At 29.3% G+C, this 16,878-nt stretch overlaps 3 protein-coding genes across 5 annotated transcripts; 2 read left to right on the forward strand and 1 right to left on the reverse strand.

Moving 5' to 3' along the window:
- The first annotated feature begins 52 nt into the window (after positions 1-52).
- LOC100865586 (mutS protein homolog 4) lies at positions 53-5,066 on the forward strand. Of its 2 annotated transcripts, XM_012485908.3 has the most exons (16): positions 53-219; positions 374-536; positions 626-708; positions 791-939; positions 1,156-1,349; positions 1,474-1,595; positions 1,676-1,893; positions 1,978-2,175; positions 2,266-2,452; positions 2,532-2,671; positions 2,733-2,836; positions 2,950-3,169; positions 3,247-3,462; positions 3,545-3,753; positions 3,839-4,019; positions 4,157-5,066. In XM_012485908.3, exons 1-16 carry the CDS (start codon positions 135-137, stop codon positions 4,922-4,924), a joined length of 3,237 nt encoding a protein of 1,078 aa, XP_012341362.3. In that variant the 5' UTR covers positions 53-134; the 3' UTR covers positions 4,925-5,066. The 2 variants fall into 2 exon arrangements, with proteins under 2 accessions (XP_012341362.3, XP_031771954.2); XM_031916094.2 differs by having other exon boundaries at positions 1,676-2,175.
- A 220-nt stretch (positions 5,067-5,286) lies between these two features.
- LOC100872928 (uncharacterized) lies at positions 5,287-14,003 on the forward strand. Its single transcript, XM_003693156.4, is given in 25 exon segments — positions 5,287-5,777; positions 5,853-5,971; positions 6,046-6,219; positions 6,221-6,328; positions 6,491-6,625; positions 6,751-6,915; positions 7,132-7,263; positions 7,352-7,495; positions 7,568-7,685; positions 7,819-7,961; positions 8,057-8,303; positions 8,387-8,465; positions 8,587-8,722; positions 8,871-9,010; positions 9,090-9,446; positions 9,642-9,876; positions 9,954-10,323; positions 10,451-10,563; positions 10,654-10,917; positions 10,997-11,280; positions 11,399-11,567; positions 11,681-11,793; positions 11,866-12,124; positions 12,222-12,501; positions 12,664-14,003. Coding segments are annotated over 25 exon segments (5,493 nt in total). The 5' UTR covers positions 5,287-5,662; the 3' UTR covers positions 13,758-14,003.
- On the reverse strand, positions 11,396-16,372 carry LOC100865703 (putative tRNA (uracil-O(2)-)-methyltransferase). 2 transcript variants are annotated; one of them, XM_086905256.1, is made up of 4 exons: positions 16,280-16,372; positions 15,072-16,136; positions 14,075-14,951; positions 11,396-12,059 (listed from the first exon to the last, which is right to left on the reverse strand). In XM_086905256.1, coding segments are annotated over exons 2-4 (1,821 nt in total). In that variant the 5' UTR covers positions 16,014-16,136; positions 16,280-16,372; the 3' UTR covers positions 11,396-12,057. The 2 variants fall into 2 exon arrangements, with proteins under 2 accessions (XP_086761382.1, XP_012341363.1); XM_012485909.3 differs by lacking the exon at positions 11,396-12,059 and having other exon boundaries at positions 13,995-14,951.
- Positions 16,373-16,878: the final 506 nt, after the last annotated feature.

The following is a 16,878-nucleotide window of genomic DNA, read 5'->3' on the forward strand; positions in this document are numbered from 1 at the left end:
TTGCTGTATATACTTACGTTTACCATCATCTTTCTAGATGGCGCTGAAACATCCTATAGTACAAGAAGTATTATTTGGCTTCCATTTTCAAAAGTGTTCGAAAATTTAACTCTTGAATTAATCAGAAATATAGTATGAATGTAATAAGGACGGAAACAAGTTTAAAGCCATTGAGAAAACGATTGTGCCAAGAATCAAATGTTGGATTAATGAAACTTCGTGCGTAATAATCATATATTATAAATTTAACCAATTTTATTTTCTTTGAATATTTTATTGATTCAAATTCAACGATAAATCCGTCATTTTTTCTTTTAAATCCTTCCATTTAATTTATATCTTTTACTTTACTCGTTCCTCTTCTTTTGAACAGAATTTGAATTTGATATGGAAAAAAAGTTGGGGAAAAATTGGGAATCGGCTATCGCTTCGAGTTACTCGAAAAATAAAAAATTTGAAAATGTAGTACGTAAAAAACGGATTGTCCCTACATCGTCATCTTTGTTAGCCAGTACATCGCGCAATTGCATTTCCAAGTAAGCGTTGAACGACAAAAAAAATCATTCAAGAGATGCACAAGTAATGCATTTTAATAATAATGCATACGATGCTCGATAATTTCTAGATCGGGAACAAGAACTACTACAGGTGTTAGAACTGCTACAGGTTCGAGTTTGTTTGAATCTGTTACTGGTAACACTATTCTCGGTAAATTTTATCCTCTCTATTTTTTTCTCTATGCTTGTGAAAAATTTTCAAATTAATTAATTAATTTAACGCGATTGAACAGCGTTAACAACCGGCCGAGGTGATGCGAGATTCGAAGTTGGCATGGCAGCGTTGAATGTTCGTTGTTCACATTTGATTCTTTGTCAAATCAGCGATTCACAGACTTATATCGATACGTTAAGCAAGTTGTATTTGTTCGATCCAACAGAAGTAAGTCTGTGAATATAATTTCTTTATATCGTACAGATTTCAACAACATTTCTGATGAAATCTATATAATGAATTTAAAATTAGTTGGATATATTTTTTTGAACGATATATTTGCATATCTATTTTTATTAATACAATATATTACATCTCTTCCACATTATTTTTATTCGATTCTTCGAGGGTAATACACGCCTTGTTTTATTTTAAATATTTTAGGTTTTGATGCCAGATACGATGTGCGAACGTAACATGAATAGAAACATCCTGTATAGTTTAATAATAGACAAATTTTCTGAGATAGAAGTAACAGCGATATCTCGTGTACACTTCAACGACACAGCCGGATTTGAACGAATAAAATCTCTTTGTAATCCCGTATATTCGTCGGTTGAACTATTCATTAAGCAAAAGTATACGTTACTCTGAATCACTAATAATTCGATCTTGCAATATGATATATCATTGATAATAATAATGAAATGATTGTATAACAAATATACGATTTGTATAAAAATGTTTAAACATGGGTTACAGGTATTATGCATTAGCTGCAGCTGCATCGCTATTAAAATATGTCGAATATGCTCAACGTGTTGTTTACACGCCAAAATCTATGAAAATTGAATTTCAAGGTTCACCAAACGCTACCAATATAGGTAATAATTACGAATGAAAAGAGTTTGCGAGGAATATGATGGAAAATAATAAATGCCAAATTGGAAATTTTTTATCATAGATTTGGAAAGCGCGAGAAGCTTGGAATTGGTACAGTCGCAATGTGGTCAACGAAATATTAGTTTGTTAGGCACTTTGGATCGATGTTCAACGCCAATGGGTAGAAAACTTTTACGCGCGAGCATACTTCAACCTCCGTGCGAGGGACGCGTAATTCTCGAGCGACAAGCCGCCGTTGCCGAGCTTGTATCCAATCGTTCGTTGCGTGCACTTATTCAGGTTGAAACATTGATTTTATCGATTACATATTTTTTTCAGAAAGAATATTTTTCCAAACTTTTTAATTCTAAAACACTATTCCAGCCTATCGTACGACGGCTTTATGGCGCTGATAGACTTTTACTTTTATCGATAACACCTGTTTTACATGAAAATAATGTGCAAAACGCAGAGCAAAATTTAAATTACGTTTTGTTGTTGAAAAATTTATTGGATGTTATACCTGAACTAGGAAAGATATTATCGAACGGTGAAAGCGATATCTTTTGCAAAATTCAGAAGGTTCGTTGCAAACATTCCACAAATCTACGTTCACGAGCATTACGCTGATCCATTTATTAATATTTTTATCGTTTGTTATTTATTCCTTAGAAATTGGAAATCGACGAATTCCGATTAATGCGAGAAAGGATTCTTGAAACGGTACATCCAGACGCAAGATCTGTGACTGGATACACATCCTCGAACATGCAACGTTGCTTCGCTATCAGAGCAGGAATTAACGATCTGTTAGATATCGCTCGACAAACTTATTGCGAGTTAATCGACGATATGAAAAGTCAGTATCAAAAAAAAAAAAACAGTATAAAATAACGACAATTGAAAAAACTCATCTTTGCTTTCTTTCTTTTCGATAGTTATGGTGGAAAATTTATCATCCAAGTATAAACTTGCTCTGTCTTTAAGCTGCAATGCTAATCTTGGTTATCATATTCAAATGATATTACCTCGAAATTCAAATGCTGAAATTTTTGATCCACCATCCGAATTCATAGAGGTAGTTATGAATAACATTATTATGCAAACGATTTTTCTCAACAATACGTGTAATACCGTAGGTACGAAAGAGTAAACGAGCATACACCATGACTACAAATGCGCTTGCAACATTGAGCCAACAATGTAAGATTGCATGCGAGGAATTGCATTTAATGAGTAATGTGTAAGCGTCATTACAAATCTTTTTTTTTTTTTATCTAATTCTCGTGAACGATGGATCTTTGTTCTCAATTCAAAATAATATTTATATTATTAATTATGTATGTATATTAACAGACTCCTTTGCGATTTGCTACAAAGCATTAGAGAATACATTGGCTGTTTATTTCAATTGAATGCGGATATCGCAGAACTGGATCTAATAACATCCCTAGCTCAAATCAGTTCTCTTCAGGCATACGTGAGACCATTGTTCGGATCAAAATTAGAATTAATTGATTCAAGACATCCAATAATGGATGTTTTCGGTCTCGATAGTCCCGTACCCAACAATATTGTAATTTATCTTTCTACGATATCTAACGTTATATAAATTATTTTCATGTTTCTCATCTACTTTTATTTATCGCATAGTATGCATCGATACCTAAAAATCTATGTGTAATTTCTGGACCCAATATGAGTGGCAAGTCGACTTATCTTAAACAAATTGTTCTACTGCATATAATGGCACAACTTGGTTGCTTTGTACCGGCTAAACAAGCAATGTTTCGTATAACAAACCTCGTATTCTGCAAGATAGTTACTCGCGATGATATTGAATGCAATGCATCCACATTTTCTCTAGAAGTAATTTCTTTTTATCTAAATATATATATATATATATTTTTTTTGTCATTGCACTAAAAAAAGTAAATTTCTTATCTTTTAGATGAAAGAAGCGCAATATATTTTGCGATCTATCACACCAACTTCGCTGATTATTCTAGATGAATTATGCAAAGGTACTGCCATCGAAGAAGGTGCTTCAATCGCGTGGGCTATATGCGAAAAACTTTTGAATACAACTGCTTTTATTTTTGCTGCGACTCATTTTTCTAATTTAACGAAATTGGGAGATTTATACTTCAATGTTACGAAGTATCTATATTCTTCTGTATATTATTTACAAATATTTCTCCAATTTTCATAATTGAATACTTTCTTTTCAAATCATCTTTTTTAGTCAATACTTTGAAACGATAAATGTTCAAGGATCAAAAACGGATAATCACCGATTAACTTATACTCATCGATTGAAATCTGGTGTAGCACCTACTGACGATTATGGTATCGCTTTAGCTGAATTATCCGGTTTACCAAAGACAGTTACTGAGAAAGCACGAAAATATGCTTCTGAACAAATAGTGAGTATAACGTGTATATATTATCATCTTTTATCTTATCATCCTTATCTTAATTCGTATTATATTATTATTTATATTATACAACATATTATTATTGATATTAACATTATTATGTTATATTTGTCTATTTTTGATAGATTATTGATCGAATTCAAACAGCCAAATCGGATACATGGGAAAAAACATGTTATGCCATTTTGATTAATTTGTACGAACTTTTAGAAAATGATGAATTTAATTGGGAAGAAGTGACTTTGCTTATTCAAAATTTCGTAAAACTTTGGAAACAAAAAGGTGGCAAAGATAGCGTACAAGAAGACGAAAAAATGACAAATGAAAATAAAATTGATATACGGGAAAACGATAAGAGTAAACATTCGGCAGATATTGTATCTGATACAACGATACATTCTAGAACAAATTTCGATGAAATGGGACGATATGAAACTAGAATAAATATCGTGTCGAAAGAGATTCCTGCCTCAACTCATATTGCGTGTAGCAATGCATCGATGAAAACTCTTGAGATTCAAAGTGAAACTATCAATCGTGATAATCATTCGTCTAACGAATGTTATATATCACCAAATCGTAGATTTAATTTAACTCATTCTTTGTCATTTCATTCCGTAACAACTGAAAACATTTCGAATAAATTTTCTACATCAGATAATTTAAAATGTAGTCTTTGTGAAGAGTTTACAGAATCTTATGATTCTATCGAAAGAATTTGTTCCATTACGAATAAAACTAATTCATCATTATCATTTATTCCATCACATGGTGAATTATTATCAGTACAAATGTCAACGCCAAGAATAATATCGAAATCGCCTAAATTATACGAGTATTGTCTTTCGGACGATGATTTTGAAGTGTTCACTATTTCTCCAAATACAAATTAAAATAATATTGAATTAATAAAATTGAAAATACTTATGAATTTTTTTTATATTTTTTTTTTATAATTTTTCATTTATTCACATGTATATTTATTTTTATTTTCCTTAATACGTGTTTAAATAAAATATTGAAACACCACATAAATAATATTTGATTCATTTAGCTTTACGCTTTATATATTCTATTCTTTCTATATTAATTGTGTTAAATATATTATATCTGAATTAGTCGGTAGTTAATCACTAGTGAAATATCACAGATTAAAAATATTTTAATTTATATATATATATATACTTTCATTATCTATTTTGATTTTGATTTTTCTCATCTTTCCTTCTTCCATTTTCTTAATCTCTACGTTTAAAAAATTGTTTTTATATTTAAACATATACCTATCGTCATTTTCTTTTTTCTTTCTTTTTAACACACTCCTTCTTTCTTTCACACTCTTTCACGTTTCTTTATTGACGTTGGTGAATGTTAATGACACCTATCGCTGAAATTAACCTCTTACGTCATAAAAGTATAGGTTAAGTTCATTTTTGGCAACAAACTGAATTATGCTTTTTTGAAAAGAAATTCAAATATTTGAATTATGTCAAAACTTTTACAAAATATATAACATGATGAGAGATCTTTGTAAATGTGCTTAGTGCTTTTGAATATTATTGTCGTTTTTTTCGTTGTTGTGCAATTATATGCAAAGAATTATTTTCTTTGTGAATCATATCTCATTTTAGATGATACAAAAAATGTTAACACGACACAATGTAGTTACAGAAACTCCACATGTGGAAACAATACCTATAAATCTTGTTGCTACTGAAGATGGTAGAACGCTTTTGGCAGTAACTGGTAAGTGTGAACAGTGAAATAATGCAATTATGTTTATAACTTTATTGTATTACCATTCATTGTAAACCTTTACAGAACATAAAGATGGTATGTTGGAAATTGTTGCAACTCCAGTTATGCTTGTTGGACAAAATGAAACGACTTCGTCATTGGTCGATGTAAAAAATCTAAATGGGAATTTAATATTACATTCGGTATATTCTTGTTTTACATTTTGTTATTCTTTTTATAGATGAAATTTTTATTTTTGAATCATATACCATTTCAGCCTGTTTTTCAAATAAATGTTGAAAATATTGTCAATGACTCAGAATTTCAGCAGGTATCGCAAAATTTTGAGGGCAATTCTGATAATATTGATAAAGTAAAATTACAATTATACAAAGAAGCAAAAGACAAAAAAGTAATTTCTCAGGAATATCAGTCTTCTATGGATGACTCGATCGTTAGCTGATAAAAAAGAGGAAAAGATTTGTAAACAAAATACAGCGAATGTAACTGTAAAAAAGCACAATCTTGGAAGGCCTAAGAAAAACAAAATAAATTTAGAAGTAATTAATCCAATATTTAAATTATTTATGTTTTGTTTTTCTTTATGTGATTAAAAATCATGTATAGCAATTTTTCCATCACATAAATATATGTCTTTTTATAAGCTGTTTTTTATAAGCTTATTTTATTTCAAATATTATAATTTCTTCTTTTTATCACAGAATTCGGAAAGTTTAACATGCGAAATTTGTCATCAAAAATTTGTTAAACAAACATTGTATCGAAAACATATGGAAAATCATGCAGAAGAGAAACCACATCGATGTCCAAAATGTTCTGCATCATTCAATGTACCGGTAATTTTATTTATTGTTTAATGTTTTATGGAACGTTTTTCATGCTGAAAAATTATTTAACGAGATATATAACGAGAATATAACGTAATATAAATTTTATTTTTTGTTTTATACTATTGTTGCAGTCAAATTTTACTTTACACATGGCAACGCATAATACAGGTGAACCAAAATGTCCAGAATGCGGGAAAAAATTTGCAAGAATGGCCAGTTTGAAATCTCATATGTTGTTACATGAAAAAGAAGAAAATTTATTCTGTACAGAATGTGAAGATGCTTTCTCGACGAAAGTCAGTATTAATTAATAATAGTGACTTTATTATTATTAATTAATTTATTCACGATATATATTTTTATATATATTTTAATTCGGTAAAAACAAAATATAAATAACATGTACAAATTATGATTTTTTTGAATCATAAAAATTAAAATATTTATTGATATAATAAAAATATCAATGATGCATATGATAAATGTAATATAATTAATCTTAACTATTGTAGACTCAATTGGATGCACATTTAAAACTTCATGGGGAAAAATGGGCAACGGAGGAGATACGAAAATGTAAATTATGTAATAAACAATTCAGTCAACCAGCTTTGTATAGGCTTCATATTCGTGAACATTATAGGGTAAGATATTATCGGTGATAAGCATCTTCGTGTAATTATGATTATCGTAACGATGTTTGCATAATTTATGTTTCGATTCCTTCTTTAGTTGCAGACAAAAGTAGTGAAACAAACGAAAAAAGGAACAAAGCACAAAACGATGTATAAGTGTACCATATGTTTGAAATCTTTTCAAAAACCAAGTCAATTAATGCGGCATATTAGAGTGCACACTGGTGAGAAACCCTTTAAGGTAATTAAAATAATTTTAATTTAATTATATTTTTTAGTACATAAATGATTTAATTTTTGCTCGATTTCAAAGTGTACAGTGTGTGGTCGTGCATTCACGCAAAAAAGTTCATTGCAAATTCATACATGGCAACATAATGGTATTCGACCTCATGCTTGTGAATTTTGTAATGCCAAATTTAGTCAAAAAGGTAAATTTTTTCACAAAAATTATTTATAGTATTTATTATTTGCATTATATTGCACTAATATTGTAAAACTATGCGTATTCTTTGATCTCTTTTTTATAATTATTTATACATCAACATATGTATCTATTTATAGGTAATTTAAACGCCCATATAATGAGAGTTCATAATATCCCAGAAGGAGAACCTATATATAAGTGTAATTATTGTTCATGTGTATTTAAAAAGGTCGGTAGTTTAAATAGTCATATGAAACGTATGCACACCGATATAAATGAGGTAAATATTATTATATATAAGTTACCTGGCACTTCGTCTTATATCTTTTTATTTCATATTATTAAAATATATTATAAAGTATATGAAATTTTTAGGGAAATGTGAACGATGTTGCTGTTAACGATGATACTTTCCCGACCGATACTATGGAGTCCGATATACGTGCGACCGTGGATAACGTTATCACACAATTGGCATCTTTGGAATCTGACGCGCATCAAACTACGGAATCATCAAATTTCCAATCTTGTTTATTATCAGAAAATGTGTCGAAGAAAGATATACTGCAACAAGCATTAAAAAACAGTGGTCTATCCAGTAAAAATAAAATTATTTCTGAAGGTATGTATTACTTTTAATAATAAAAAAATTGCAAAATAATGATAAAATTATTTTTCGCTATTTATAAATTTTGTTTGTCAAAGGTGTATCGGAAGCAAAAAAATTTGGAGCTCGTGTTAATTTTGTTACATTATTGGATCGAGCACCTGACGGTGATACGAGGTAAACCATTATATATCTAATATATTTTTATATTTGTACAAAAATAAGTTTATTGATTGCAAATAGTTGATATCATTTCTTTCCTTTTTTTTTTTTTTTTTCTTCCAAATCATTCTTCTAGAAAATATTTGACGATAAAACAACGATGCGTAGGAAATGTAAGATGGTACGCGTGTACTTTTTGTCACAAAGAATTCAAGAAACCATCAGATCTGATTCGTCATTTGCGTGTACATACACAAGAAAAACCTTTTAAGGTATATATAATTAATATATTTTTTATTATGAAATAATAATGATAATTAATATACTTTTTATTATAAAAAAAATCATATCTTAAATATATTTCTATATGAAATATTATATTATAATATAATATTATACTATATTCGATTGTATCTTTAGTGTACCTATTGTTATCGTTCGTTCGCTTTGAAATCTACTATGATAGCACACGAACGCACACATTCAAGTGTCAAAAGATACGTTTGTAATTCTTGCGACAAAACATTCGTCTCTCATGGTAGTTTAATTGCCCATACTAGGTGAGTAAAAACTTTACAAACATTTCTTTTTTTGTTATAATAGAATTGATGAATTTCAAATACTCACATCTTATAATAGATTACACGCAAAATCTGATAATAACAAGGATTCCAATATGCATATTACAATTGATACTGATATTCATTCTACTAATCAATCGAAAACTCAAATAAAAAATAAATCAAAATTATCACAAGAAGCAGAAACTCTAGTACCTCAAGTAATTTTGCAAGAACCGTTGCTAATTAATGACGTGGGAAACAAAATTTGTGTAGCGCAAATATCTTCAAAAGAAAAACATGACGGAACTATCGATCAATCCAGACCTCACAAGTGTTGGATTTGTCAGGCAGCATTCAGAAAAATTAGTCATTTGAAGCAACATCATCGTCGTCATACGGGAGAACGTCCGTATAAGTGCACAAAATGCGATAGGTATGATATATATATATATATTATATATATTGTGTATTACATACATTATACATATACATTACAAATATTTTTTTTCATTTTCAAAGATGCATCCAGATGAATTTCTTATGATTTTTTTCTGATACGTACATCAGATCATATTTAATAAGATATCTAATTTGATGAACAAATAATTAACATCCTAAATGATTTCAGGAGATTTACATCGAATAGCGTTTTAAAATCGCATTTGCATACTCATGAGGATTCGAGACCATATGGTTGTTCAATTTGTAATGCGAAATTTTCAACACAAAGCAGTATGAAAAGACACATGGTTACTCACAGTAATAAAAGACCGTTCATGTGTCCATATTGTCATAAAACTTTTAAAACTTACGTCAATTGTCGGAAACATATGAAAATACATAAACATGAATTGGTACAACGGGTAGAGTATCTTGTAGAAAATAAAAATTGGATTCGTCATTAATAATGAAACATTATTATATTTTTTTGAATTTATAGCAACTAGAACAACAGAAAATCAGAATTCAAGAACAATCTTCAGATAAATTGAATTTAAAGGAAAATTCTAAACAAGAAACGGCTCTCGAATCGTCTTGTTCCTCTTCTGTCTCTATCACAACTATTAATTCCACCATTACCACCAATATTGCTACCACCACTACTACTCCCGCTATCGTCACAACATCCTCTTCTACATTTTCAGATAATCTTGTACTTTCTCGACTTGGATCAGTTGAATTATCATTTCAATCGCAACTTGGATCAGAGTTTTCACAAACTTTTCCTGAGTTTCAAAACATGACTGAAGAAAAAGAAAAAGTAAGAGCCGTTTTACCAACAAATTGCGATGCTACAACATTTATTAATCGTACGTTTGAAATTTCTATATATATTTTAAATATCGAAGAATTATTTTTTTAAATTGTAATATAATAACTTATATACACTTTTTTCTCTTTTCCCTTCCCCCTTTTCTTGTCCCTTTTTGTTTTCAGAGAACATATCGGGAATAGCTGTAACGAGTCTTGAAAATTCACAGATATTACACGCCGATGAAGCTGGTTCGGTTACGTTGCCGATTTATTCCGGCGACCAGACACTTACACCAGTACGTATATTGTGGTGTTAAATTGTCAATAAACTAAATAAGAATATTCATTGCGATTAATTTTTGATATAAATCTGTATTTGTTCACAGGAAAGCATACGGGAAATAGAAGAAACATTAAATCAACAATTTTTTAATATAGGAATGAATCTTAACCTAGGGAGTAATCAGTCGAGACATTCGAACAATACAAATACGAATGATTTCGATCATATGAAAGAACAACAGCCTGTAATGAATGTAATATATGAAAATAATAATAACGATAATAGTAATAGTAATGTAGAAACATCTAGAGAAAATGTTTTTTCGTCGCAATTAGATTCATTTGAGATGGATCATATTACTTTGCAAGTAAGACAAAAAAAATATTGCCTTCTATGAATCTTTACTAGAAAAAGAATCGAAGAAATAATAATTTTATTTATATCAGTCGGACGCTGAAATCGACATCGGTTTAGATACAAGAAATTCAACTAATATGGCGAGTATATTGCCTAGAAATGCGAAAGATGAACATGAACTTTCTGTTTGTGTTACAACATCAGATAATACAAACGTTGAACAAACAGAGAGATCTGGTATGCAAGCAGTAGTATTTGTTTCTCAGCAAAATTTTCCTAGAAAAGAGGGAATAGAAGATAAATTTGCAATAGAAGAAACTCAAAAGAGCAATATCATTCATAAGCAATGTACAATTAACCCGATATTTTTTACGTAAGTTAATTGCTAAATTTCTGCTGTCTGTTTTATATATATATCACATGAAAACAATATTTTTTTTTACAATATGATTTTTGATGGTTGAAAATAAACAAATATTTAATGTACATAGAGAAGAATTTCGGGAAACATCGCAAAATTTCAAGGCTCAGTCAAATACGCGCAGTTTGTCATCCGATGTTACAGGAATTAAAGTCGCTACGAGTAAAATATCTCGTGGGCAATCTTTATTACAGTGTCATATGTGTAATCAACAAGGATTCACGACAATTGCATTAAAAGTAAATATTTTTAAATAAGCAGTAAATATTTTTTTTCTTTATAAGGTATTATAATTATAAATATCATAATTGTAAATATCAAATAAAGATATTTTTTTGATATCTTTATTTAGGAACATTTGACAAGCCATCGTGGAACAAAAGAATATCAGTGTACGGAATGTTCTTCAAAATTTTACACAAATGCTGGATTAAATAGACATTCGAAGATTCATTTTATTAAACAGTGAGTGATATGAAAAATTATTTTAATATAGATTATGATTTTATTTTTCACTTTACGTTTATATATTTATAGATTATATAAATGTTCATCATGTGACAAATATTTTAATGATAAGATCGAACTGCAATCGCATTCTAAAATTCATGAAATTCCAATATGGAATGCATCAGGAATAAATAGCGCGACAGAAAATTCAACCCTTTCATCAGAAATGCAATCAGTTGTAAATGGTCATTCATCTTTAAATATCATAATAGATACAGATTCTGCAATTTCGGAAAAAGTTCTGTTAGATACGGTAGCAGAAAAAGAAGTAATGGATCGAGTGGAAGTAAGTTGTTACAATATGAAAAAAAGAAAAAAAAAAAAAAAAAAGAAGAGATAACAAAGGATTATTCAGCGAAAATTATTATATACATGTCATATAGAATATCTTGGTCGAGGAAAAGGAACGGAAGGAGTATACGAATAAGTGTAAATATTGTCCGAAAACATTTCGCAAGCCAAGTGATCTCACAAGACATATACGTACACACACAGGAGAACGACCGTACAAGTGCAATTACTGTAATAAAAGTTTCGCTGTAAAATGTACTTTGGATTCACATACGAAAGTTCATACTGGGAAAAAAACATTTCGTTGTCACGTATGCAACAGTTTATTTGCGACCAAAGGTAGTTTGAAAGTTCATATGCGTTTACATACAGGTAAGTAGAATGATGATTAATTATGAAACTTATTTCGAGAAAGAATATTCACATTATATATACTTTTAACTGTTTTTCGTATATTTTCGTAAATTATTTGATTTCGCATTTTTTTTTTCTCTTTTTTTCTCTTTTTTTTTTCTTTTTCTTTTTTTCTTAAAGGTTCAAAACCATTTAAATGCCCTATTTGTGATTCGAGATTTCGAACATCCGGTCATAGAAAAGTGCATTTATTGAAGCATGCACGCGAATACAAAGATAATCCAAAAAGAAAACAAAAACATTTAAAAGTTACGGCTATAGCTGAAGTGGCAGCTAATCTTGAAAAATGTGACAAAAAAGAGAAGGAAGTAAATAACTTTGATACAAAGCAACAACTGTCACAGGAACAGCTTTCGCAAACAGGATTAATTTCCCATTTGGATGCATATAGTATCGAAACAACTGCTTCCTGTTTATCCGATCAAATTAACTTCGACACGGAAGGTGTCGCATCAAACAACAATCAAACAATTGTATCGATAAATGAAAACAATCATTTAGTTACCAATTTACATTTTCTTTTAACAAATGGTCTCGTTACCATTCAAACCGAAGAATCGTTACTTCCACAATCGTCGAATGACAATTTGCATCATCGACCGACTATAATTTCCGATGCTGAGTGTACATTGACAACATCTAGTCTAGCATCCGATACTAATAATGAAAATACCAAGAATGAAAATCATATAGAATTGATGTTAAAGACACCATCGAGTAATTGTCTTTTAACAGTACCAACGCTGACACCGCAGTTAGAATCATTTTCAAAGATGTCTGCGCAAAAGCCAACAGTATCGGATAAAGTAACAATTAAAGGGAATTCATCCAAGAAAGAATGCGACATTTGTGGGAAAACATTTACAAAACCTTATCAAGTCGAAAGACATAAACGAATTCATACCGGTGAAAGGCCGTATAAGTGTGATTTATGTACAAAATCATTTGCTCAAAAATCAACTTTACAAATGCATCAAAAACATCATACTGGTGATCGCCCATACGCTTGCTCGTATTGTGAATATTCATTTACGCAAAAAGGTAATCTTCGAACACATGTGAAACGTGTTCACCAATTGGATACCGTCGACACGAAGAAATGGAATCGCGTGCGTCAATCTTTCTTATCCAAAACGTATAATCAAGAAAACACAATCGAAACTAAGAATCTAAATTTAGATAATATATCGTTTGTCGAACTTCTTAAGGAATGATATGCAACCGGTACAAATTATTATTAATTTACTTTTTCATTAACTGTGACAACTTTGATAATTTCAGAATGTCGATGAAATGATAGAGATAATAATAAATATTCGATGTTCTTCCAATATAATATAACAGTTAAATAATTGGTTCGTATTTTACGAATAAATAAATAATCTAATCGCGTCCAAATGTATAAAAATATTCGTCGATTTGTATGAAAGTGAAAATAAATTTTTAACGTGTAATATTAATATTAAATTTTAATATTGAAACAATTGTTCTTTGTTAATAATAAAATTATTATATTAATGTTTGTAATTACATTTTGTTTCAGTTGCAGGGCAACCATTCGGATGATTTTCATAAAACCAACAAGATTTAGTTTTTTTTCGTGGCAACGTTAATCTTTTTTTTTTCGATTTTTCATTAATTCTTTCTATTCCAGGTATATTAAATTCTACTTTTCCTTGAGCAACACGAAATATATGACTGTGATTTTTTAATAAAGTTTGAAGGCCTCCATATTCTTTTCGCAAGTGCATCATAACTTCTTTTGGAATTGATTTAGCGACTTCGCGCAATTCAAGACATCTACCGGCATTCCAAAATTTTTTATGTGTTTCTTCGATATATATAGTACAACCTTCGTGAAGTAACTGACTTGATACAATATTAACAATATTCGTAATTAATGTTTTGTCTAACTGCGTACAATTTCGTACTTTTTCTACTTTTTCCCTTGGCTTAAAATCACAAGTCCATTCTTCCATCGTACCATCGATTTTTTTATTTGACTCATACTTTTGTTTAGTTGTTAATGTTGTCTTTGCACTTAACATTTGTTGAATACGATCTTCTAAATTTTTGACGTTTTCATATGTTCTTTCCCATCCAATCAGGCATATTCGTTTAGTAGAAGGAATTCTTAACTTATCAAGATGCGTCGTGAATCCACATTGAACGCATATACTTCTCACATAATCAATGTATTCGGAATATTGACTTTTAGAGGCACAATATCTTTGATATTTTGTTCCATTAAGTTCGTATGAACAACAGGGTAATAAGAAGAAACGACAATTGCTGGAACTACGTGCAGCAATTATAGGAATCCACGGTGTTAATTCATCCGAATGATTCCCTATGATCCAATCTACTTCCGGATATACCGTTTCAGAAGAAGGAACAATAGTACAAACCTATATAAAATGAGTCAGTAAATTTCATTAATTATATTTCATTCTTTATATATATATATATATATATAAAATAACAAATTTTCGAATTGTAAATTTGATAATTATTAAATTTATACATACTTGTAATGGAGTTTCGGGTGGGTACAAATCCCATATTTTTCTTTTTCGTAAATCAATTCCTAATCCACGATGACCTTCACTGAATAAAATATGTACAAGTAAACCATTACCACATCCCAAATCAAGAAACGATTGTAAATCATTAATTCCCTTCTCGAGTCTCTCTTTTTCCCATAGCAATAATAAATAAGTAGCGATCGCAATATCTTCATAAACGAATTTTATTGGATCTGTATTCTCAGGCCAATTCTTTATCAATTTTATACCATATTTTTCTTTCAATTTGCAATATAATTTTGCATATTTTTCAGTTGATACGAAATTCAATGAAGACAACGGGATCGACGTCCGGATTCCGGATTCGCTTTTCGCCCATTTCAGGATGCACGGAAGAAGTTTTTTCTTTAACCATTCAATGCTGAAATCGGACATAACATTATTCACTTGATGGACACTAATGGATATATAACCATCTGTTCGTTGTTGTAACATAAATGGCATTCTGGTACCGAGAGATTGTTTATGTACGAAAAAGGGTTTGTGAATATTTATTACACAACCTCTTTCATTGCTCACTAAAAAAAATTCAATACCAGTAGAAAATATATGTGGCATACGTGGTAATTGTTTTGTCACATATAAATGAATTTTTTCAATGTTTGTTGTAATAGCCACTTGATCAAAAATGTGCAATGCATCCAATAATGTTCTATTATCAATGTCATCTTTTTGGTGATTTATACCTAAGATCGAAACATCCAAAGTATTAATATAATTGGAAATTTTAAAAATATCATAGTTAATTTCAATATTCAATATTTCAATAGATGCTAGAATTCTACGATTTATAATTTGAGGATTACGACACCATATATCTATAGCTTTCAAAAATTGTGATGCACTAATTTCATTTTGATCGTTTATTATGGTTTTAAAATCCATGTCTTGAATAAAACAATTACAAAGTCTTCCTTTACTAAAGAATAAATTACAGAATGTATCTACAATGCTGATAACATCTTTGCATATTTATTACTTTGTTCCTTTTGGTTTACTTTTAGTGTACTAAAAATCATATTGAAAAATTTATATTATTAGAATATACATAAATATATATATATATATATATATAAGAAAAAAAAATCAAATTATTAAAAATATTAAAAACTATTAAAAATTAATATTTGATAACATTGAAAATTTATTACCTTTTTAACTATCCATTCTGCATCTTGCATTGCTTTTTCCATAATTTGCTGAACACGTTCCTTATCGGGTTCTATTAAATGTTGTTTAAAATTCTACAAACAATGCGAAAACAGTGAAACGATAAAATAGGTTATATGTGAAATATTTATATATTTCACAAGTGTTGGATACCAATGTAATTAATATGTGATCTTTAAATATATTTAACGATATGAAAATTGATAATATAGAATTTACTTGTTTAACCGAATGTCTATAAAATCCTTGCGCTTCCTTTGGCAATTTTTCGCATTCTCGCAATAAAAATTTGTACAACTGTCTCGGCGATTTTAAAGCAGCTTCTCGTAATGTTGCACTAGCCATCTTAATGTAGAAATGATGAAAGGCACTAGTAAATCATAAATAATATATAATAATTATTTTATATAAATATGTTAACGTAATGTTAAAATGTAAAATCTTTTAAGATTCGTTTCTTTTTATTTCAGTTTTAATTAAGATTGTTTTTGTACAATACTATATAATAAAAAAAAAAGAAACTATTTTTAAAAAACTTAAAACAAAATGAATAGAGATATTCAATTTAATCAAATAAAAA

The sequence above is a fragment of the Apis florea genome, unplaced genomic scaffold, assembly GCF_048593485.1.
Source record: "Apis florea isolate Af1SG1 unplaced genomic scaffold, ASM4859348v1 contig_2411_pilon, whole genome shotgun sequence".
NCBI classification, from domain to species: domain Eukaryota; kingdom Metazoa; phylum Arthropoda; class Insecta; order Hymenoptera; family Apidae; genus Apis; species Apis florea.

Bases quoted from the DNA above. Each gene is read 5' to 3' on its own strand.
- LOC100865586 (XM_031916094.2), top strand. From the start codon at position 135: ATGAATGTAATAAGGACGGAAACAAGTTTAAAGCCATTGAGAAAACGA. The intron at 709-790 runs GTAAATTTTATC...GCGATTGAACAG, and splicing joins TACTGGTAACACTATTCTCG to CGTTAACAACCGGCCGAGGT. The intron at 3,754-3,838 runs GTATCTATATTC...CATCTTTTTTAG, and splicing joins TTATACTTCAATGTTACGAA to TCAATACTTTGAAACGATAA.
- LOC100865703 (XM_012485909.3), bottom strand. From the start codon at position 16,013: ATGGATTTTAAAACCATAATAAACGATCAAAATGAAATTAGTGCATCA. The intron at 14,952-15,071 runs GTATGTATAAAT...CATTTTATATAG, and splicing joins CACCCGAAACTCCATTACAA to GTTTGTACTATTGTTCCTTC.